Raw genomic sequence first — 23,274 nt, 5'->3', positions numbered from 1 at the left:
TACATGGACCAAGCTACATTACTGGAAAAAAAAAAAAAATCAGTCTGAAAATTTGGAGAGATGCTTATAACAATATCTGGACACTATCAACCTTGAAGTTTTAAGATGGTATGGTATTTCACTTAGTTAACTTCGGATTCAGTAGTTATTTTCAATCTCCCACCTCCTAATAGTATTTATATTACTTGTTGAAAAGCAGATTAAGAGGATCTTAGTTCTTCAGCCATTATTTTGGATCCTTCTTCAGTTTCTTCCCCATATTTGTTAGCTAGTTTTTTTGCTTGCTTAGCAAAGTAATCTAGTAAATGCACTGTGTTAGAAAGAAAACAGGAGTGAAACATTTACTGTATATATAAACAATTCTTTATTCAGTTTCTAAAGTACACTTGGAAAATAAAGATGAAAGCTTTTCCTCACGTCAGAACAACAGTGACAAACTGCAGAATCATGAAGACGCAGTTTAAAAAGGCATTATCCCCCTTAACAAAAAAAATCCCTCATTGTGAAATGGTCCACAATGACTTTAAGAGAAGTCTCTCAAACCAACATTAGAAATAATGAATCAAGATTAGTTCAGTGCACTCATTGCTACATTACACTTCAATAAAGGCACATACTAAAATACCCACTTAAGTATTTGCAATCGGTATTGCAATTTCCAAGCCTCGTAACTTTTCAAAAGTACAGGCTTCAGTCATTAATTAAAGGAAGGTGGAAAAAAAGAAGAGCAAAACTTATCCAACATGGGAACAGAATAATTAAAATGTCAGCAAATTAAACTGAACTAATGGAATTGCTTGCAAGCACATATGTTTACCAAGGTCTAGCCTTGGTGCTCATTACATGAAATAATTCCAGAAAATTGTGTGGCTTATAAAAATGCATGTTAAAATGAGAAACAGCTGAGAAAAACAAATCAGGGAATGCTAGGTCAGTTTGAGAAAAATAAAAGTTTTTTTGGCTTTAGCCAAGTCATTGAGAATTGGTTCGATAAATCTAGGATTACTTAATTCAACAGTATTCAACTCAGCTAAAACTTCAGACCAGAACCGTTAGAAAATATTGAAAATCCTCCCTTTCTGACAAATGACCTAGTTTAGGAAAGCAGTTCAGAACCTGCCTAATTTTAGCCATGTGCAGAGAGGAGGACCAAGCACATACTTTACAGTTAAGCAGATGTGTAAGATTTTGCTGAATAAGTGCCTAGAGGGAAGCAGTCAGTTTTTAATTTTCAAACAGTAGAATCTTGCTAATCTACACATCTCAACAAGTTGGATCTTCCATCTTCTCATTCAAAGTTTAGTTGCTATAGTGAAGCAGTTTACTACTAAGACAACTATATACACAAAATTTTTACTACATTACTCTAACAATATATACACTGTGTTTATTCATTCTGACAATGATACTGTATTATAAAAAAATTTCACTTAAAAAAAAAAAAATGGCTTGAATACTTCCTTACTAATTTACAATGCGTTTTCCAACCATTGGTGTAGTTTAGCAAGGTTTTGCAGTATATTTGACAGTGGGTTTCATTGGCAGAGGAAAAGCAAATTTCCCCAGACACCCAGAGAACGGTAATTTGTTACAGTATGTGGCAAACACTTTATTGTAGTTTGGGTTAATGATATGCAGTTATTTTTAAAATGTATACTTCCTATTCTCACCACAGTACTTAATATGTAAAAACTCCAGTTTACAAATGATTCAAGCTCTGCTAAGTATTTTGGTTAATTCACTGGTTGGTTAAACCAATACTATTCATCTCCAAAGAAAATACTTAACCTGACTGCAAATCAAGTTATAGTGCATGTATTGTCGGGAAACATAAGTATTTAGCTGTCAGAAGCACAGAGGTGTTCTAAATAAATGAGCTGAAAATGTATCGATTCATCTGTAATGATGAGCCTGACTCCAAATCTGAGTGGTAGGAAAATGTGGTTTCATCATTCAGTTATCTACATGAGCCCTCAAATACCAACAACTAAGATTACAGTCCTTCCACAGACATCTTATCAAATATAATACATAGGAGATTTTCACACAACTGTGCTTAGCTGGTATTAGAAGCATTCATCTATTGCTCCACCTATATATACATACCCAATTTATTATCACTTGGGGGGGGGGGGGGTGTACAAATAGTTGTACAAAACCGGAAGAGAAATATTTTCCTGCTTTTTTCCTCCTCTACTTTACAATAAAGTTTTTTTTCCTGAGTAAGTAAAGAAAGTACAGTATTCATTCAAACATTCTCCTGATTCTTTCTGGAAACAGAAAGTATGAGTCACCTAGAGGAGAACAGTACAGAAGCAATGCATTTCTCTCATGCAGCCATATCTCTCCTAGGGATTTCATGCTTTAGAGCTTTTACGTGTTTTTTAAATACATTTTCTTCCTCCTTTGGCCAACTCAGCATATTTATTTCAAATGCTGATTTCAGCATTCCCTTGATTTCTTTGTTTTCCTGACAAATAAAGAGAATTCCTTTATACAGCAAAACTAGAGTGCTGGCTTAAAGCTCAGTTGAAAATATTTCAGCATAACAGAGTAGCAAAAGTATTGAAATGTTGTGTGTGCTGAATATATCAGCTATCTTGACACAACTTGGAAACATAACTGCTTTAAAAATGTTGCTACTTGGCTACTGTCAAATCACTTTCCACCCCTACCACAACACAGCTGATGATGGCTGGAGACAGAAGAAAACAAGAGAAAAGAAAGCATGAACAAAATTTGATTTAAATGAATACAAGCTCAGGTTTATCAATCAGGTATGTGAATGAAATTTAAGATTGCCAATTATTCTAGTAGTCAAAGATGGAGCCAAAAAGTCTTCTTTCAGAAGTATGACTGCATGAGAAAATACTCTGTAGTGATGGTACAGGACGTCAGTGTCAGATAAAAATAAGTAAGGTTGTTACAGGATACTTGCTGAAAGAATATATTTGTTTGTTTCCCCCTTGATAAAGTGCAGTCACCTAGCCTGAGAATAAGTACCACATTGACAAAGGGACGATAAAGCACTTCGCCAAGTCTGATCATTTAAATAAAATTCTAGTGTAGTCTTGAATCCTATATCCAATTGTCTCAGAATCATGAGAGCACTTTGGGGAAGACCATCCCTCTGCTGGTCCAGTTGAGGTACTCCATTCAAATTCTTGTCAGTGACAAGGTTGGTTCAGGCAGTCACTTGTGCGATGCTATCTGAAGACTCCCACATTGATTGAAAGAGCCACTTCTGGCTTACGATGTTTAGGAGCCACCTTTCCCTCAGAAAAAACATCATTCTGCAAATGTTCTGCTTGCCTGCTATAGAAAACATCAGATGGTAATATTAGTGGTAAGCTCTAGTACTAACATTAGTGCTATCTTAAGAAATGTATAAACAAGGCTGATTGGAATCCGATTACAACTTCTCCTGGGAAAGATGACATTGTACCCAGTTATTGTCTTTAAAAATGTGGTGTAGGTGATCACAGAGCTGATTTTCCCCTAGTCTGCATCTTGGGTAAGCAACCTAAGCAAAAAGACTCTGGCACAGAAGTCCAAGTGCAGGGAAAACCAGGCATCATAGGTTGAAGTATCATGGTGTCCACAATATTGAAAAAACTTTTTCCATTGTTTTATATACTATGCACCCTGCATCTCTAACAGGACAGTGAACTAAAATGGATGTTGGCTTTCCTTAGTAACATCTTATGCCTCAGACAAAACAACAAGGTAAGAGAATCTATGAAAGGTGGCAAAATCATTTGCACGTTTGAGAACATAAAAAAAATGCAAACAGTAGAATACCTTTTCTTTTTTTCCACAGCAAGTAGCCTCAGCTTCTCTTTTCCAATATCATCTCTCATGGTACTGAAGTCCTTACTGTCATCAAGTAAAAGATTCTGTTGCCAGAAAACAATAAGTTCACCAACGTATTTTAAGATTCTATAATACATCACAGTTCCAGATCAGATTGATAATTTATTTTTGTCCAAACATTTACAAACTTTACAACAACCAGTTAGATTTAATGAATCTGAAGGACTTAAGAAAAATGCACACCCACCCGCTTTTCAGTTGGCTTTCTAAATTTGACAGTGTACCAGTACAAGCACTTTTTCTTCACAGCCTACCACAATGTCAAACATGGGTGTCATTATTCCTTGTTTTGGAAGCCTGACATTTATGTTACTTATTTATATTGCTTTCCCAAACAAACAAGTTTGCTCAGTTTACCTCCAAGTAATAATTTTCATTTTTTAAACTATGCAATTAACACAGTTTTAATACTTGCCCTGGAAAATGTGAAAGACTCGTTTAAATTTGAAATCAGATTTAATTTTTGAATGCACGCCTCTTCCCTCCTAAGATTATTTCTCCAGTTCATAAGTTAATTAGTCCCCTGTCACATGTTACATACATTATGCAATTAACTAGTTAATCTCACAATACATTTAGACCAGCTACACATGAAAAAGTAATTATCACACCATAAATATGCCCATCCAGAACCAGTTACAAAGTTACTGCTTGAAAACATGCAACAACTTTATAGCTCGTTTCTACCTAGCTTTAATTTGAATGCATGGTAGGGCCTTTACAGAACAAGGCAGGACACGTCCATAAGTAAATAACAAATATTGGTTCAGTGTTAGTAAGGACAGATCTACTAAGCAGCCTCTAAGGAGTGCTTGTCAAATGCCAGTAACAGGACATGGATGAAAGTCTGTAGAGCTGAGACTATAGCAGTAGGTGTGAGCTGAGAACAGAAGGGAAATGTCTCAGAGGATAAAAGGAAACTACTGCAGCAGGTACAAGATCATGGACAGGATAAGCAGGATCTCTACAGATGACAGGTTTTTAAGCTGGTGAAGAGATTAATGCTTATTTGGCACCATCAGAGGCTGTAAAACCCAAGTTACTTTAATCACCATGTTCATTCCAAAATAATTTACCTTCACACCAATAATATCTCCATCTTTCAGGTGATAGGGTGCCGACTGCAGACTCTCCTGTTTTTTCTTTCTTTTTCTCTTTGAAATTTGCTGGGTCTAAAAAAAAAAAACAAAAAACAAGCAGTGTTCATATGTCCAATACTCAAGATGGCTCAGGGAGATTCTTAAGTTGATCTTTCTTTATTGGGGGTTTCTCCTTCTAAAGGCATAACATTCCTGGCATTAACTGCCCTTAAACAACTTAGGACTTACTTTAAATATTCCCCCATATTTGTAATTTCTCTCCTCTTCACACACATGTACCCTTCATACCTTTTTGACCTTAAGAACAATTAGATGACACTGTATTTATAAGCAGTATTTTTTAAAGATCTTTAATTACAGGATATGTTTTACAGCAAGGTGAGAAATGTCTTCATCTCATGTTATCCATACAGAACTTTACATAATTTCCAGAATAAGCAAAAAACTTGCAGCTATGGTCTGGAAAAAAAGAAAAAGCAAACCACGCCTCCAGGATGTGATACATTTGGTTATGTAAACCCCTTTGGAAACTACTGCTGAAAAGCAGTTCAAATAGCTGAATTTATTCAGATGAGCATAGGTGCTCCAAATTTCTGTACAGTAAAGATATAATAAGATCTTTACTTAAAAGTAAAGATGTAATATTGTATTAAATACGTAACTTTAAAAAGAAAACAATTTATTACAAAATGCCAACAGTTCCAACTTAGCAAAAGAGGAAAAAAAATTCCATCCAGATAACTGAGGATGTGTTGTATATAATAAGATGCCAACTGAGTTAGAATTAAGCATGGAATTGCATGCATGTCCTACAAAGCAGGGAAGCAGTTCAATCATGCAAACAATTACTATAACATGATAGGTGGTTGATATGTTTATTATGCAATCAATACACGTTATCTACCTCAAAAGGCTTTACTGTGGCCCCTGGCAGACATTACATTTATAGCATAATTATAGGGTTAAGCATGTTATAAACTGCAATGTGCCACATGTTTAGCAAACTTATGTTGCCATAAAATTACAAACCAGCCACAAAGCCACATCTTATATAGCACATCTTTGGGGCTATTTTGTATGGCATCTTAAGTTGAACACATGGCATGTGTTGCCTCAAGTCATGATGCTGACAAATCAATTGATTGTCAGCATGAGGCTGAGACAGCTCCAGGTCCAAAACTGGCCTGGCACTGTTACAGCTTTGCTCTGCATGCAAGGCAGGGCATTTAAAAGTTCACCCCCTGCCACCGGCATATTTGCAGCCACATACAGGGTGCAGGGAAAAGCTGCAAGTATGGCTGGTACAGGGGGAAACTTGCTGCTAGACTTGGGGAGGAAGGAGCCCCCACATTTAAGAGAGAGCTCCCCTGTTCAATTGGCAGGATTAGGTATAGCTGTGCTACATATACAGTGTTTAAAATCCCGGAGTAGGGGAACCTATGATCTCTCTGATTTCAGGTTCTCAGCACTCTGGCTCTACATCATGCATGTAGCCCAGCTGGGATGCAAATATGGTGTTTAAAAGGCTGGGCCAGGGGAACCCAAAAGTCTATCCTGTGTCTCTCTGTCTCCTGTCCTAGGCTTTCAAACACAACACGTGCATCCCAGCTGGGCTGCACATATGGTTTTTAGATCTGGGGCTACCCTGTACCTGAACCCACAGCCCCCCTACCCAACCATGGGGATTTGGGCAGGGAGTGGTTTGTCCTGAACCTCAGGGTTACCCTGTGCCTAATTTCAACCATTGCGATAAATCATGGCCACAGCCGCAGAGTCAGGACACAGATGTCTGCTGTTCAATCCACAAGGTTGGGATGGGATAGGGGCAACTTTGGTCCTGGGTCTGGCCCAGAAGTGGTATGACTGGGCTTTGAAGAATTGTGCCTCACCCCACATGCATGTGTGGCATGGCAGGATGCGCAATATTTGGGGTGGAGCATAAAGTGCCTCAGATCACACCAATATTTTAATGTCTGCCAGGAGCTTCATTCACATTGCAGTACTTAAGGCTTCTAGTGGCTTAGGATCTGATTAAGTTCTCCCTGTCAATACCCTGACTTAAAATATAACTGATCAGCAGGGATCCGGGTTTTCCGTTTCCCACGGAAAAATGGAGAAAACCACAGATTCCCCGCTTTTAAATTGGAGAAAATGTGGATTTTCCTTTTTAGCGGATTCTCCGCTTTTGCAAAGAGCTCTTGCAGGCTGGCACAGCTCTGGCCTGCAAGAGCCGATTGCAGAAAGGGCAGGAAATCCCCCAGCCCTGCCCAGAGCGGGAGGGAGAGGGGGAAGGGCGGGACCTGAACCTCTGAGGCAGCCAAGGCTGGGCTCTGGCTCAGACTCGCCCTTCACCCCTGGAGCCTAGAGGTAAGTGGGGCTTGGGGCAGGGCTGGGGAAATTGGTTGGGGGCTGAGGGAGCAGGGGGTGCTGCCAGCCCCAGGAGGCACACCACAGCTGGGAGCAGGGCCAAGGGTGAGGGCAGGGGTGCTCCTCTGTGGAGGGCTTTGTGGGCAAGTGATGCGGGGCACAGTGTGGTGTTGCCCGCCATGTGCGGGCCACACACATGCTACCTGGCCACCTGCCCAGGGGAGGGGGAGAAGGCGGCTTGCATGCAGCCAGAGCACAGCTCTGGGGCCGGCTCTGCAGCTGCGGTGAGGGGGGCGGGCGTGGCAGCTCTCACACAGCAGCCGCTGCTGTCTACCTGGAGGGCCGTGTCAGCGGTGACAGCCACTGCCTAAAAAACCTGCCACTGCCACTGCAGAGCCATGCCCAGAGCTGTGCAGCCAGCCGCCAGGTGGCAGTGGCAGTGTGGTGGTGGCCAGCTGGCACACAGCTCCCCACCACCATTTTATGCTGTGCTGCTGCCGCCGGCCACACAGCTCCGAGCACGGCTCTGCAGTGGCAGCGGGAGGTTTTGTACGCAGTGGCAGTCACCACTGGCATGGGCAGCCGCTGCTGCTTACCTGTGGGGCTGCCCGTGCCAGCAGTGACTGCTGCTGGATACAAAACCTCCCACTGCCGCCACAGAGCCATACTCCAAGCTGTGGGGCCAGCAGCAGTGATTTTGGGTTTTTAAAATCAGAGAATTTGCAATTTTTAATCAGAGAAAACCAGGTTCCCTGCTAATCAGACTCTTAAAGAGTAAGCAGCATCATTCACTTTCCAAATCACCCTGATGGGAAACATTCACGTATCCAAATATATATTTGCTTCTTTTTTTTTTGTAATCCATAGCTATTGGACAACTAAAATACTTTCCTAACTACCCATGGCTTCTGTCTTTGTGGTCCAAAACAGAATGTCTATCATTACAAAACTTACCCAGCTAGATATTGGCATCCACTCAAACTTCTCAGGGAAGTGTTTAGCAATTTCAATTTTATCCACGGGAAGAGAATAATGTGCAGCAAGTCGCTGCCTCAGTGCCAACGCTGTGCATTCCTTGGAGATATCCCATAGCAAATCCGCAGAGCAGTAATAATCCCTCTCCCCAGGTATGCCCATCTGTACTCGAAGCAGTAAGTCACTGGGGCTGTGATCAGGGGAAGAGGGGGAGGGGGGGAAAAAAATAAAGATCTCGAGTCACGCTTCCAGGACATTCCCAATTAGAAAATTTTAAAAACAGTTTTCAACTGGAAAACTAAATTAATTTGGATCTGAAATAAAAAGTCTCCTAACACACAATATTTCTGTCAGGACTGCAGCATCTAAAATGCTAGTTTAAGGACTGTGAGGTTGAGCTGCATCTTGTAATGCACAGCAACAGAATATATCAGTAGGTACTAGAGTACTTACCTAAGGCTCTCTTCTTTCTGTAAAGGTTCTATGCAAATTTCTGCTTTGCCTCCCAGTTTGTATTCACTGGGAAATAAAGAAATAAGATTTATTAAGATCACACACACAATTTTCATATTTTAAAATATGAGCTGCAATTCACAAATCTGCTATTTAATTTTACTGGTGACATTATGCACACTGCATTCCAACAACTCTGAAAAATAAGCACAACCCATAAACACTTGAAAGCAATCAGAAGACCTCAAGTTACTAAAAGAAACCACCTAATTTATTATAGTTACTCAACTCACAAAATTGAAATTACCAGGAATGGGTTTTCTGTTAACATTTGACTGAACTGATTTATTTCTCCACCAATCCATCTCATGTAGCGTTGTAACAGACTGAAGGTTGAGTGTTCAATGAGAAACCTACTTGAGTTGTTGCTGGTTGTTTCGTAAAAGTTTGCCTGGGCGCTTACTTTCCACTGTCCAGGCTCTGAGAAACTCTGGTGATGGGACACTGAACTCCTGGAAGGATGGCAAGGTCATGGCCTGAAAAACCAAACACCTCTTCAATAATTTTTAGCAGCCAGCCTTATTTCAAAAGCTTAGAAATGCCACATGGTGAGATCCATCTGACTTATTCTCCATGCATTCTTTAAGTAATCAGCAACACAGAGAGAACATTTAAGACAGACCTATATTACTGTCCACGTTATCTGACAAGTTGCCTCCCCAGTCTCTCTCAGTGTAAACACACAATTAGACATTCTTTGAAAAATATTTTGAAAACACTCCTGTTTCTATTCTGGTTTTATAACTGAATTTAATTAGACTGAAGAAATTGATCCAGCCAGGTACTGGAAAAGTTTCCTTTACTCTTTTGCAAAGGTGGATCAAATGCACACTATTTTTATTCCCAAGTGATTTCTCCCATGCTCATGTCATGTCACCTTCCACATAAGTAGGTCATAAGAGGCTTACTAAGGCTAAGACCAAGCTCTTCTGGTCTCACCTAAAATAGTGAGATTTAATATGGACCACAATTAAAGATAGTCACCTTTCCCCATGCAGTGAAAATGGAACAATCAATTGGCTGAATAATGCATTTCTAGAATTGAATTTTTATTTGTTAAAGTGTATTATTTATATTTTTTTCATTTTCAAAATGGCCATGATTACTAAAACATCAGAATAATTATACAAATGTGCCTCAGATTCCAGCCAATGGAGCCAATCCCAGCACCTTCTCAAATGACATAACCAGGTCTTCTTAGTATCAAAAAGCATTTCTTTAGTTGTTGAATTCAACATATGAAAACACAAAAACTAATACAGGAACAATGTGGAAATGGAAAGTGGTTCTTTTGGTAGTGTTTGTAGAGGTGCAATTCTCTTTATCACTTTTAAAGCAGCAAGAAAGTAGGCCTACAAGGCATAAGAATCAAATTTCAAATGAAGTACAGAATGGCTTTTTGCAGCTGGGGACATGTGATAGATAGAATGGCAACTGCACTAAACAAGTACTAAGGAAATGCGTGAGCTACATGCTCATGTCACCTATTTCGGTACTTACCACTGAACATGGCATATAAGCAAATGCCATATCAGAACATACTGGAGACAAGGGAAAAGGAAATAAAAATATGTATTAATATGGCTTACTTCTAGAAAGAACAGCAGCACTGTGACATACAAAGGATGACCACTAACCTGAATCTTCAGATCTGCCAAAGAAGCTTCTCCAGAGATTTCTATATCACCCATGTAACAAAGCCTCATGTCTGTTTGGATGTATGTTGGAGAAGCTTTAAATAGAACAGATATCATTAAAAGAAAACTTAGCTCAACTCCTTTCCCCGCCCCCTATACAGCATCTGGATAAATCTTTTGTCAAGCTGGTGTTCAACAAATGCAGAGCTTTGCTTATATAATCAAGTCAGTCAAGGGCATGGCCCTGCACTTACTTCCTTAACCATCATCCTCAAGCATTTACACGCATTTGATACATTCTCTAATAAATTTGGTTATATACAAAACTGGAAACAGTGCAGTCTACTATAATATTTCAAGTTTGACAGATTACTGAGCCATAAGTGAAGACTTTGTAGAAACAATGCAAAAAATGCCAGAGGCACTGCTTAAACTAGTTACTTAAAACATGGAACAGGTAAGCTCCGTCTCCCATTTGCTTTAACAAAAATATTTTCTTTGACAAATAGAAAAAAGATCATGGAAAATGATAAAATAAAATGACCTAGCCATTCAACTGCTAGATGTTAAAATCGGGTCCAAAATCAGAAAACAGGAATCCAACAATCTTCCAACGAGGAAGAACCAGCAGCATACCTACAGGCTGGGGAACTTCCTTCTCGTTAGTGCGGAGGCAGAAAAGGATCTTGGAGTCATTATTGATGCCAAAATGAATGTGGGCCGACAGTGTGGGGGCGCGGTCAGGAAGGCCAACCATACCTTGTCATGCATCCACAGATGCATCTCAAGCAGGTCCTCCCCCTCTATGCGGCACTGGTCAGGCCACAGTTGGAGTACTGCATCCAGTTCTGGGCGCTGCACTTCAGGAGGGATGTGGACAACATGGAGAAGGTCCAGAGGAGGGTCACCCACATCAGGGGTCAGCAGGACAGGCCCTACGAGGGGAGGCTAAGGGACCTGAACCTGTTCAGCCTCCACAAGAGAAGGCTGAGGGGGGATCTAGTGGCTGTTTACAAACTAGTCAGGGGGGACCAGCAGGCATTGGGAGAATTCCTGTTCCCCCAAGCACTACCAGGAGTGACAAGAAATAATGGTCACAAGCTGGCAGAGAGTAGATTCAGGCTGGATATCAGGAGGCACTACTTCACTTGTCAGGGCGGCTAGGATCTAGAACCAACTTCCAAGAGAGGTGGGGCTGGCTCCTACCCTGGGGGTCTTTAAAAGGAGGCTGGATGAACACCTTGCCGGGGTCGTTTAACCCCAGTACTCTTTCCTGCCATGGCAGGGGGTCGGACTTGATGATCTGCTCAGGTCCCTTCCGACCCTACCAACTATGAAACTATGAAACATGGAATCCTCAGTGAAATTTCTTAACTGAACAAATTCTATGAAGTCTGCTACAGCTGCATCTCTTATATAGGTAAGAGATGTGATGCTTGTTAGCAATAGTAATTTGGAAGTGTAGAGTAGCAAGAACTATTGAAAGATACTTTGCCAATGCCCATGCACCTTCTTATACACCAAGCAAAAAATCCTAGGAGAAAAATGAATCTTAGACATACTGCAAGCCAGTAACAAGAGTGACATTGAAGAGATAATCAAAAAGGAAAAAGGGATATTGCTCTGCACAAAAGTTCAGCACTGAGGGAAATTTTAGTTTAGAAGGAGCTTCAATAGAAGTTTGTTTTTTGGGGAAGTTGCATTGTTTCCTGGTTTTATTTTATTTCTTCATCTCGGCCCTATTTGATTTTCCTACTTTAAATTATTTCGTCTGATTTTAACTATTTTAAAAGAGCAAATATTTTGTATAGATGAAAACAATGTAAGCATTACTATTAAAATCCATACCATGTTTGTGTCTCTCTCAACAGCTTATAGAGATTTATATTCAAGAGGTGACATATCGTAAGAAATTAAAGTTTTCAGAAGACAACCAGGACTGAGAAAGCCCTATGCCCTTCAAGTAAAACTCTAGCAAGTACTGATGCACATTTGATAAAAGGCAATCAGCTCTGCTCATTAAATTCTCAGAAACCTTTACGCCTAGACACTTATAGCTAGAAACATAGGAAAGGACTTCCTGGATAATTTAGTCCAGTCCTCCACACTCACAGGCAGGCCTTGCACGTAGTCCCTTTCACAAAGTGATCATACTCACTTCCAGCTGAAGATACTTCCAAAGCCCCTATCTTACAGGTCACACCATTCACTTGGTTCTGAATAGGCTCTTGATGTCCGTAGTAAATCAAAGGCTCATACCACCAGATGGGTACTTTCAGGAACCCCTGCAAAAAAATGTGAGAGAAAAATGCTTAATACCCCACTTGTTATATGGAAAATGAGTGAAGTTCATTTGTGTTTCAACAGAAAGGGTGTAATTTTCCCTCCAAAATTTATTTGGGGTAAAAAGACTTGATTTATGATACCACCTTGCATCACCTCACATTCTGCCTGCATCAAAGCCACCTGAAAGGCTTGGTGAAGAAACAGTGGCAAGTGTCTTCAGCATAACAAACCAGTCCTGTCTCTACCACTCTATATACTCCTGTGGAGGTGGACAGACAAAGAACTAGCTTGCAGAGGCTTAATTCACATAACATGATGAAAAAGGATGAGATTTGACAAAGACCACATCTGTTCTTAAGACAAAGTGTTTCTATCTTTTGTGACAATGCTCTGCTTTTTGGGAACCTAACCAGAGGCTACCTAGTCTCAGATGATCAGGACGTGGTACTAACTAGGACAAATTATCCCTTTTCACCATTGAGCAGGACCTTGCAACTACTTCTTTCAAAAGTAGACCTACTCCCTAAATCTTTGTCATTGCAGAATTACAAAAAGCTCTACGCAGCTTAAATGCATTTGAGAATAACTGGATACAAAATGTGGCCACATCTTCATTGAGAGATGTACTTCAATATGAGGTCTGAGATGTGAACTTGCTGCTTGTTGGCTTCCACATGGATTTTAAAGCCTGAAATGGGCAACAGCCTGCCTCCCTTGGAGTCCACTTATCTCTAACTACGTATTCCCCAAGGGGGGCCTCAAGTTTGAAATTCCTCCCACCCTTACTATAAGACCTGACCTATAAAGACAAGCAGCAAGAGTCATCCACTTCCAGGGTTTTTAGGAGAAAAGAATAGGGTAAAGGTTTGTGCTTTTGGAACAGTTCCTAAATCTAGGGGTGCACCAATAAGAGTTTTTTGCGCCAATACCAAAAATTTTGGCCAATTTTTAATGAGCCATAAATCGGCTGATACTGATCCAATTGCCGATATGCAGCCCAGCAGTGTGTAAAGCAGCATCCGGCTGCTAAGTCTATTGTGGCGGAAGGGGCGATGGGGGGAGGGGGAAGAGTTGTTTGGAGAGCAGATTGAGGCCCCTGCAGCGAAGGAGGGAGTGGGGCTGGGGCTGAGGTAGTGCCGCACAGTGGTATGCACAGGGCATTTAAAATCGGCCACATTATCAGCCACATCAACCAAAAAGCCCCCCATTAACTGTCAATTTTCCCTATATCGGTGCCGATTTGATATGGGACCGATGTATCGGTGCACCTCTACCTAAATCTTTAGGTTATTTTCCATTTGTTTTACATGTGAAGAGAATACCAATGGATTTCATTTAAATTTCTCACGGACTCATAAAAAAAATCTATGCAAATGTCCTGAGGCAGATATGTCTGTAAGAGTCAAAAGAGTACATTCACTAAAAATGTTTCCAATGCTGAACTGAATAAACAGAACTATTTCAAAACTGAAAGTCAAATAAAGGATAATGCTATCCCCTAAAATAATTTTAGACTGAGTAAGAAATTCTGAAAGTAGTAAACCACTAAAATAGCTCACCAAATGCTGCAGTTTGACTTTTACCTTTGGTGGAAGTTTCCCTTCAGTGATAACCAATGTATCGCCATTGCAGACATTGAGCTCTTTCAAAGTGGCGTTCTGTGGGAGCACAAAGCATGTAATGTTCTATTAAGCAAGTTGGTTTTACTTCTGCAAAGCCTTTTTAGATACGCGCTGCTTACAACCATAGCACTTTGTTTTTCCACGCAGGAGCGTACAAAGTTTTCTAAATTTCAGCCACTTTTTGTCAACCCATCTGAACCACTGTAAAAATCTTCCCTACTGACCTGAATTTCAAGGATACCATTACTGTGCGCTAACACTCTCTAGTTCTCATTTACTCTGAAGCTTACATTAACTAAATATGCTCCCTGCTTTTCATCAGCACAACTCAAAGCTCTTGGTATGTATCAACCCTAGACTTCAAGAAAAAATTATATGGAAGACACTTAACAGTAGCCACTGAAAATAAAAGACATACAGATATGTTACATGTTTTATACATACCAGCATACCTATACTCTTGATACATCACCAAAGTAAAGGGCTGGTGGTCATTACCATATCACAGACCAAGAAACACTAGACATGCTTGCTCATATATAATGCCTCAAAAATAAAAAACAATGTTTTTTTGTTTTTAAAGTAAAAATATAGGTCCTCTTACTTCCTCACTTAATGCCTCTCCAGCTTCATAGCACCAGTCAATCCTTCTCAAATGCCAGCTGTCACCTGCAAAATCAGAACAATGAAAACATTCACCAAAAATATGATTACAAAATATGTAAACATATTCTTAGTAAGTTTTAATAATTCATACATTTTTCAGAACACTTGCAAACTCTAAGAGATTATAAGGGACAACAAGTTTTAAAGAAAGAAAATTAGCTTTAGGTGTTACTTTTCTCCATTCTCTGCAATGTTTTTGCTGTTTTCAAAATAACTGTCATATTTAGACAATGAGAAGAGCATTTATAAGAACTGCCACTCCCACCTCTCCTAAATATGAAAAAGGCGATAGGTGTGGAGAGGAAACAGAACTGTCAGATTTACAAAATACTGTCAAACATGGAGAAAACAAAAAAAGCAACAGAGAAAGAAAATTTTCCACTGTGAAAATTTTAAAATGTTATTGCAGATAAGTTTGTTCTACACACGCATACAATTTAAGTCTCTTAAAATGACAGATCTGATGATATAAAAAAAATTATGGCCTCCAAGATTTGAAGAATTTATACTAGATTGTGTCAGCATACAGTTCTGTTACCATAATATGTTAATTATTGCTCTTGAATCAACAGAGGGTATGACTACAAAGATCAAGGGCGATCTTTGTCCTATTTAGATAAGAGTTCAAAGTATGCATTTGATTTTAAAGTAGTTGCAAAGGCTGAACTTTATCAGAGTGAGACTGTATGGAAGGGCTGGGCAATAGCGCTATGCGAAACGGCACTATTCTGTTTCAACTTGCATTTAGACGGAACAGCGTTTCGTTTTGAATTTCGTTTCAATTTGAAACTGCTGTTCTGTTTTGTTTCGTCGAAACAGTTTCGCTGTTTCGACGTTTCACCCATAGGCTATTATGGGGAAGCTCAAAACAGCCTATAACTTTGTCATTTCTGGCCTGATTTGGATGAAACTTGCAGGAATGGTAGCCCCTTCTGACGGCATGAGGTCTGCCAAGTTTCAAGGAGATAGGCGCAGGCGTTTCAGGGAAAACTACACCTCAAAGTCTCAAAAGCAAAAAAACTTATGTCACATATACGTGTTAAGCCACAGCAGTCTCAAAACTGCAGGCTTGCTAGGCCCCGCTGAGGCAACGAAGCCTGCCAAGTTTCAAGGAGATGGGTGCAGGGGCTTGGGGGAAACTGCACTGCAAGCTGGGGAGAAGCAAAACTCATGACATGGGTGACACTGTGTGTTAAGGTGCAGAAGGGTGAAAGCTGCAGGCCTGCTAGCCCCCGTTGAGGCCATGAAGCCTGCTAGCTTTCAAGGAAATAGGTGCAGGGGGTTCTGGGGCCCTGCACCTCTGGCTGCTGACAGGCAAAACTCATGACATGGGTGCTTGTGGGACTGTGTCTGTCTTGGGGCACAGGGTGGTGAAAACTGCAGGTCTGCTAGGCCCTTTTGCGGCCACGAAGCCTGCCAGCTGTCAAGGAGATGGGTGCAAGGGGAGTCTGGGTTCTGGGGCCCTGCACCTCTGGCTGCTGACAGGCAAAACTCATGACATGGGTGGGTGACTGTGTGTATGTTAAGTTGTGCCCTCACTCCACTGACACCAAGGCAGGGCAGTTCAAACAATGCTGCCTTTTATGCAGTTTTTCCATCCCTCCCCCAGAACACTGTGATTGGAAGGGACCTCAGAGAAGGATGACAGTCACTGGCCAGCTACTTAGTCAATAATGAGAGCAATACTTCCCCCACCTTCCCCACTCCCTCTCCTTACTTTAGTTTCTGTTTCCCTCCAGGCAAGCCCAGCTCAAGCTTTGAAACTCAAAACATTTTGAAAATTTTGAAATTATTTGACTTGCCTCATTTCGTTTTGATTTTGCTGTTTTGAGCTCGAAACGAGTCGAAACAGCATCGAAAAGAAACTGCTGGCGAACTTTCACACAGCCCTACTGGGCAACTCCTGGCACACATGCTAGAGTATGGCATGTGAAGGCACTTTGCTTGGCACTCGCACCTCAGGGAAGGGGCTAGGGCTGCGCTGCCAAAACAAGGATTGGGCCCCTCGCGGTTGCCCTGCCACCTGCCCCTGGCACACCAATATCTTACAAGTGGAGGTTGCAGGTGTTTTTGGCACTCTGCCCAAAAACAGTGCCCACTCCTGTTGTATGACTTCTTTCAATCTACACCTCACTCCCATAACTGCCCAGCAATTCTGAGCCATGTATCAATTCAGACTGCAACTATTTTTAGGCTGTTACACAGCCATGGAGAGTTTAAGGCTGCTGCTGGCCCCAGGCGGCAGTACTAAAAATATCCTTAGAACATACAGACAACTAACCTGGTAACCCAGATTTCTCCAGCATTAAGTTTAGGCACTGAAAGAAAAAAAAATTAAAACAAAACATGGTGAAAATTTCCTCTGTATGTAGCATGGGCAATTGTTTTGTTTACAAAACTAATCTGGTTCTTTGCTAGCGACTAGGACAGCACAATTATGTCTTCATTTAATGGAAAATGAGACATCTTAATTTACTCTTCTAAAACAGGCAGCTTTCATAAACAGTCAGGCAGAAACTAGGGCAGAGTGGCATCAGTTAGAACATGGGGGTGGGGCAAAATATGGCCTGCAGGCTGAATCAGGCCCACAGAAGGATTTTCTCTGGTCCGTGGCAGGTCCCTTGGTCCCACCTGGTCCAGGCGCCATCACGCCTGTGGCGTGTCCCACAGTTCCTAGGCACACACCAGGGCTGGGGCGGTTCCATAGCTGGACTGCCTTTCTAGGCAGCCCAAGCAATGGCCCCTTCCGGCTGCTGCTGGCCCCAGCCCTGTGATACTGGTGGGGACTTTTGCACACAGGCCCAATCCTGGCCCACCTTGTGCCCACTCTGGATTCGACCCAGTGGAGCAGACCAGCTCTGACCCTGGCCCTAGCTCTGACCCTGGCCCACACCCAGCTCTGACCCTGGCCCCACACCACGCCAGCTCCAGACTCACCCCGCCCACACTGAGCAACAGCAGCAACAGCCAGGCAGCAGCAGGGGAAAGGACTGTTGGGTCCTTCTTGATCCAGCCACCCTGAGTCCATGCCCAGGCTGTCCTGTGGCTCCTCCTTACTGCCGCTGCTGCCTCGCTGGGTAGCCTAGAGGCAACGGTGACAGTGGTGGACGGGAGTCGCAGGGCAGCCCAGGCATGGGCAGCTGCAGCAGGAAGTGCCCAGCAGCAGCGAAGGGAAGGGGCTGCTTTTCCCTCACACAGAGCAGCAGCTTCTGCCTGGCCTTCTTCACTGACACCGCTCAGTGAGGGCAGATGGTCCGCAGCAGGTGCAGGGTGGGGCTTTGCGTATTGGTTATGGCTGGTCCGCTCCAGCCAAGGCAAGTCCAGAGTGGGGCAGGCCAGGGCTGGGGCTGTGCACTGTTGGTAGTGGTGGGGAGGAGCCGCAGGGCATGCGGGCTCCGGGTTTGGGGGTGGAAAAAGAGGGGGATGCTGACCAGCCCACAGCAGCTCCCCAGAACTGTCTATGTGGCCCATGGGCTCAAATAATTGCCTGCCTCTGAGTTAAAGACTAAATAGCTCAAGCAGGTATGAGCTTACATAGGCCACAAATTACTTCATCAAATCCCCTACCTTCTCCCCAACTTCAGACAAATATAGTTAGCCATCTTTCTGTTCGTGTAGCCTGTCAGAAAAATAAACCTGTACTGTCAGTTTGCCTCTTTACTGAAGTGACTTCTGCTTCATGAAGCTGACATTGTCCCTTTCTCCCAAACTTTTCTTTTCCTAAAAATTAAGCCAGTGATTTAAAGGCTCAGCCCCCTGCCCTAATTATTTTTAGACTGCTACTATAACAGTCAAAGTGGTTCTATGCTAGGGGTTTGTGCCCATGTCAGAAGCAAAGCTTGTTTCTTTTTCCTTCCCTGACAATGCCAAATATGTGACAACCCCAACCTTTATTGATCCATTTATATCCATTCAGAATGCTGCTTTAAAAAAAAAGTCTTCTTTTTGTCTGTCAATGTGTCATCTCTTTCTTTGAATCCATGAACTAACTTCCCTTCCCCAACCCCATAAAAAAGCTAGTCGCCTCCATTCCAAGGCCCTTCCCAGCCTACTGCCTCCAATTCACTATCAAAATACTGATACTGGTTCATGGAGGCCAGGCTCTACTGGCCGCTTTGGAGTTTCAAGTAAGTGTTTTTGTGTTTTCTCCCTTACTGACCCCTCATACTCTTGGGAAGAACTGCAAGACTACCTCATAAATACAAACCTGCTTAAAACACGTTTTTGCGATTTTCACAGAAACCATGAAAAACAGCAATCTCCATGAAAAATGGCACTGGTTGACAGTTCCCAGGAAAATCAACCAAAAAAAAAAAAAAAAAACTTCATAAAAATAAAATGCTAGCTCCCCAGTGAGTGCCAGTGGTCCTTGCTGCAGCTGCAGACATGCAGCCTGCCTAGGGGGAAGGTGCCAGCTGCCAGGGCGGCATAAAAGGCAGCAGCTGCCCCCTTGTGCCAATCAGCACTGAAAAGTGGGGCCACCGCGAAATGCCCATGAAATCAGCTCTGTGCGCAGTAAGCAGGCCATGAAAATTGCTCTCTCTCACTGTAAGTTAGGTAGGTTCTTACCCATAAATATCTCCAGCGTCATCTCATTTTCCTTCTCCAAATCCCTCCTTTAAACTCTTGCTTGCCATGATGCCCACAAAAAAGCCTAAATTCTTGAGTGTTAGAATCATAGAAAATTAGGATTGGATAGAACCTCAGGAGGTCACATCTAGTTCAACCCCCTGCTCAAAGCAGGACCAGCCCCAACTAGATCATCCCAGCCAAGGCTTTGCCTAACTGGGTCTTGAAAACCTCCAAGGACAGAGATTCCCCCACCTCTCTGGGTAACCTGTTCCAGTGCTTCACCATCCTCCTAGTGAGAAAATTCTTTCTAATATGCAACCTAAACGTCCCTTGCTGAACTTGAGACCACTGCTCCTTGTTCTGTCATCTGCCACAACTGAGAACAATCTAGCTCCATCCTCTTTCGAACCCCACTTCAGGTAGTTGAAGGCTGCTATTAAATCCCCCCTCAGTCTTCTCTTGACTAAACAAGCCCGGTTCCCTCAGCCTCTCCTCGGAAGTCATGTGTCCCAGCCCCCTCACCATTTTTGTTGCCCTCCACTGGACTCTAACTGGTCCACATCCTTTCTGTAGTGGGGGGCCCAAAACTGAATGTGGTTCTCTAGATTTGGCCTCACCATTGCTGAATAAAGGGGAATAATCACTTCCCTTGACTTACTGGCAACACACCTACCAATGCACACCAGTATGTCATTAGCCTTCTCTGCAACAAGGGCACACTGCTGGCTCATATTCCACTTATTGTCCACTGTAACCACCAGGTCCTTTTCTGCAGAGCTGCTGCCCAGCCAGTCAGCCCCCAGTCTGTATGGCGCATGGGATTGTCTTGTCCTAAGTGCAGGACTTTCCACTTGTCCTTGTTGAACCTCAAGCGCCGACCAGTGGTTGGTGACCACCCGCAGGCGCCACTGGTAGCGGTGGTAGTGTCCAACAGCGATCTGTGACCGCCCGCAGGTGCCATCAGCAGTGCCGGTGGCAAGGGGTGGGGGGGAGAGGCAAGCAGCAACTGCCCACAGGTGCCACTGGCAGCGTTGGCCAATTGCAGGGGGTTCACGTGCACCCAAGTGCACCCCCTACGTGTTGCCAATGGCCCCAGGCAATAAAGGAAAGGAACTTACGTACTCACCTCTTTCACAGTGGCAGTCTCTTCAACAACTATCTCCATTTCTGGGACTGCCTGTAGATCATTTCCAATAACAAAATACAAGAAGAGCTTTTGTTAAGGAAAAAAAGAAAAGAAAATTATTAGATGCATCATTCACCAAGCTGTGGAACATTATTGTGCATTTAGATACAAACCCAATGTATTCTCATAACCTTATTTTGGAGCTGAAGGATGAGACAGACTACTTTAGATCAAGTACAAATAAGGAGAGTCTATCATAGCTGCTCATCTAAACCTTCAGATCATGTATTTCTGTTGATCTATCTAAGATAAACAGATTAAATCAACACAACTCTGTTTATCTCAGATAAATAGATTGTGTATTTAAATGTTGTCAATAGAATGATCTTTTCTACCTCCTCACCACCCATGAATACAAAACAGCATTCTGAAACACTTTGGTACATTACATTTTGCAAGGCATAAATTGACTTTGAAAGTAATACATTTTGAAATAAGGAGAGATGCTGGACTAGTAACAGAAGTCCGCTTCATTGGTATCAGAAGCAGACTGGCCAATTTCACCAATGACACCAAACTTTGGGGTAAAGCGTCCACACCTGAGGATAGGAAGGTGATCCAGGCCGACCTAGACAGGCTCAGAAAGTGGGCGGATGAAAACCTGATGGTGTTCAACAGTGAAAAATACCAGGTACTCCATTCTGGGGGAAAAACCTCCGCAGCACGCTTATAGGTTTGGCAGTGCTACACTTGCTAGCACCATGGCCAAAAGGGACTTGGGGGTCATGATTGACCACAAAATGAATATGAGCCACCAATGTGATGTTGCAGCTGGTAAAGCAAGCAAAACTCTGGCTTGCATCCATAGATGCTTCTCAAGCAAATCCCAGGATGTCATCCTCCCGTTGTACTTGGCCTTGATGATGCCGCAGCTGGAGTACTGCATCCACTTCTGGTCTCAATTCAAAAAGGATGAGGAGAAGCTTGAGAGAGTCCAGAGGAGAGCCACGCGTATGATAAGACAGCAGGAGAACAGGCCCTATGATGAGAGGCTGAGAGTTACGGGACTCTTCAGCCTGGAAAAGCGCAGGCTCAGGGGGGACCTGCTAGCTGCCTATAAGTATATAAGGGGTGTACATCAAGATCTTGGAGAATGCCTGTTCACCAGAGTGCCCCAAGGGACGACAAGTTCAAACGGTCACAAACGCCTCCCAAGACCATTTCAGGCTGGACATAAGGAAGAACTTCTTTGCTATCCAAGCCCCCAAGGCCTGGAACAGACTGCCTCCAGAGGTGGTGCAAGCACCTACTCTGGACTCCTTTAAGAGACATTTGGACATTTATCTTGCTGGGGTCCTTTTGACCCCAGCTGACTTCCTGCCTATGGGGCAGAGGGATAGACTTGATCTTCCGAGGTCCCTCTCAGCCCTAATGTCTATGAAATAACTGAAGCTCGTAGGTTTTCAAAACAAAAATTCACTACAAGAAGAAAACAAAGAAGTAGCCATGTAAATGCAAACCACAAAAAAGCTTTGTTATGTTGAGTATTCTTAAGGTTTTACCTGAGTGGAAGTTGGAGCTTTTCCATGGCACAGTCCCAGCAAGCTTCCCATCTTCAGCTCTGCTTCTTTGACAGTGTAATCCTCTGGCACTTCAGGGAGAAAAGAACAGGAAAAAGCACCATAAGAAAAGTTTCATTCCATAAAGTATCAGAGCTGTTGGTCTGTTCATTAAAAAGGTGACCAAAATGTACAGGTTTCCCTCACTTAATGCTATACTTGCATTCCTGGAAAACAGCACGTTAAGTCAAATTTGCATAAAGAGAACCCACTTTACAATGCAACAAATAGGGATATGTTCCAAGACCTCGACTGTACTGACCCCCAAACTCATTTCTACCACTTTTACAAGACAATTTTGGTACTTACGAACAGCAAGCACAGGGCACAATCATAACGGGGATGGCAACTACAGAAATGTGTGCCGCAGACGAGCAAGGAGCACAGATCTGCACAGGAGACTGTATTTTGGTGTGCGTCACTCCCACAATGCACTGCACAAAGCAGCTGACTGCGGGCTTCTACCACACTGATTGCATAAGAATGAATTTACCTTGCATATAACAAATTTTTGGTATAAAAAGGCTCATTGCATAAGAGCGAATTCGCACATACAGAACCCACATGAAGCAAGGGAAACCTGTGCAGTGATAGATTCTGATAACTGCATTTTCACAGTAGTGCAATATGTTTGACTTAAAAAACAAGTAAACCGTCATTAAGGCAGGGATGAACCATATTTAATAGAAGTGCACCGATATAAAAAAATTGATTGCATCAGAAATCGGCCTGATATGGCTGATAAATGCATGTGCACACGTCCAGTCACAGCGCAGCACGTAGGCAGCGAGGAGTATAGCACGGCAGCATGGAGAGCTGCATGCAGCTGGTAAGTCTGATATGGTGGAAAGGGAAGGGGGAAGGAAGGGGTTGGGGGGGAGGCAGGGCAGATCAAGGCCCTTGCAGTGAGGGAGCAAG

At 42.6% G+C, this 23,274-nt stretch overlaps 1 protein-coding gene across 5 annotated transcripts in view; it reads right to left on the bottom strand.

Annotated features, from left to right (window-relative positions):
• Positions 1-345: 345 nt before the first annotated feature.
• Positions 346-23,274, bottom strand: part of USP40 (ubiquitin specific peptidase 40) — a 48,108-nt gene continuing 25,179 nt past the window's right edge. For 2 of the 5 annotated variants that reach the window (XM_006019945.3, XM_025199366.1), the window contains exons 19-31: positions 22,300-22,388; positions 20,738-20,824; positions 17,321-17,357; positions 14,978-15,042; positions 14,335-14,409; positions 12,624-12,750; positions 10,466-10,560; positions 9,186-9,304; positions 8,769-8,834; positions 8,295-8,505; positions 4,950-5,045; positions 3,802-3,896; positions 346-3,315 (exon numbers count right to left, since the gene is read on the bottom strand). In XM_006019945.3, coding sequence (XP_006020007.1) covers positions 3,207-3,315; positions 3,802-3,896; positions 4,950-5,045; positions 8,295-8,505; positions 8,769-8,834; positions 9,186-9,304; positions 10,466-10,560; positions 12,624-12,750; positions 14,335-14,409; positions 14,978-15,042; positions 17,321-17,357; positions 20,738-20,824; positions 22,300-22,388 — 1,271 coding nt within the window. In that variant the 3' untranslated portion in view covers positions 346-3,206. Of the gene's footprint in view, positions 3,316-3,801; positions 3,897-4,949; positions 5,046-8,294; positions 8,506-8,768; positions 8,835-9,061; positions 9,305-10,465; positions 10,561-12,623; positions 12,751-14,334; positions 14,410-14,977; positions 15,043-17,320; positions 17,358-20,737; positions 20,825-22,299; positions 22,389-23,274 lie in introns of those variants that run through there. The other 3 variants (XR_001357729.2, XR_003093146.1, XR_003093145.1) reach the window with 3 other exon arrangements.

Source organism: Alligator sinensis, unplaced genomic scaffold (genome assembly GCF_000455745.1).
Source record: "Alligator sinensis unplaced genomic scaffold, ASM45574v1 scaffold233_2, whole genome shotgun sequence".
Lineage (NCBI taxonomy): Eukaryota > Metazoa > Chordata > Crocodylia > Alligatoridae > Alligator > Alligator sinensis.
Note: the sequence above shows the minus strand (reverse complement) of the source record. Positions and strands in the feature narration are given on the sequence as shown.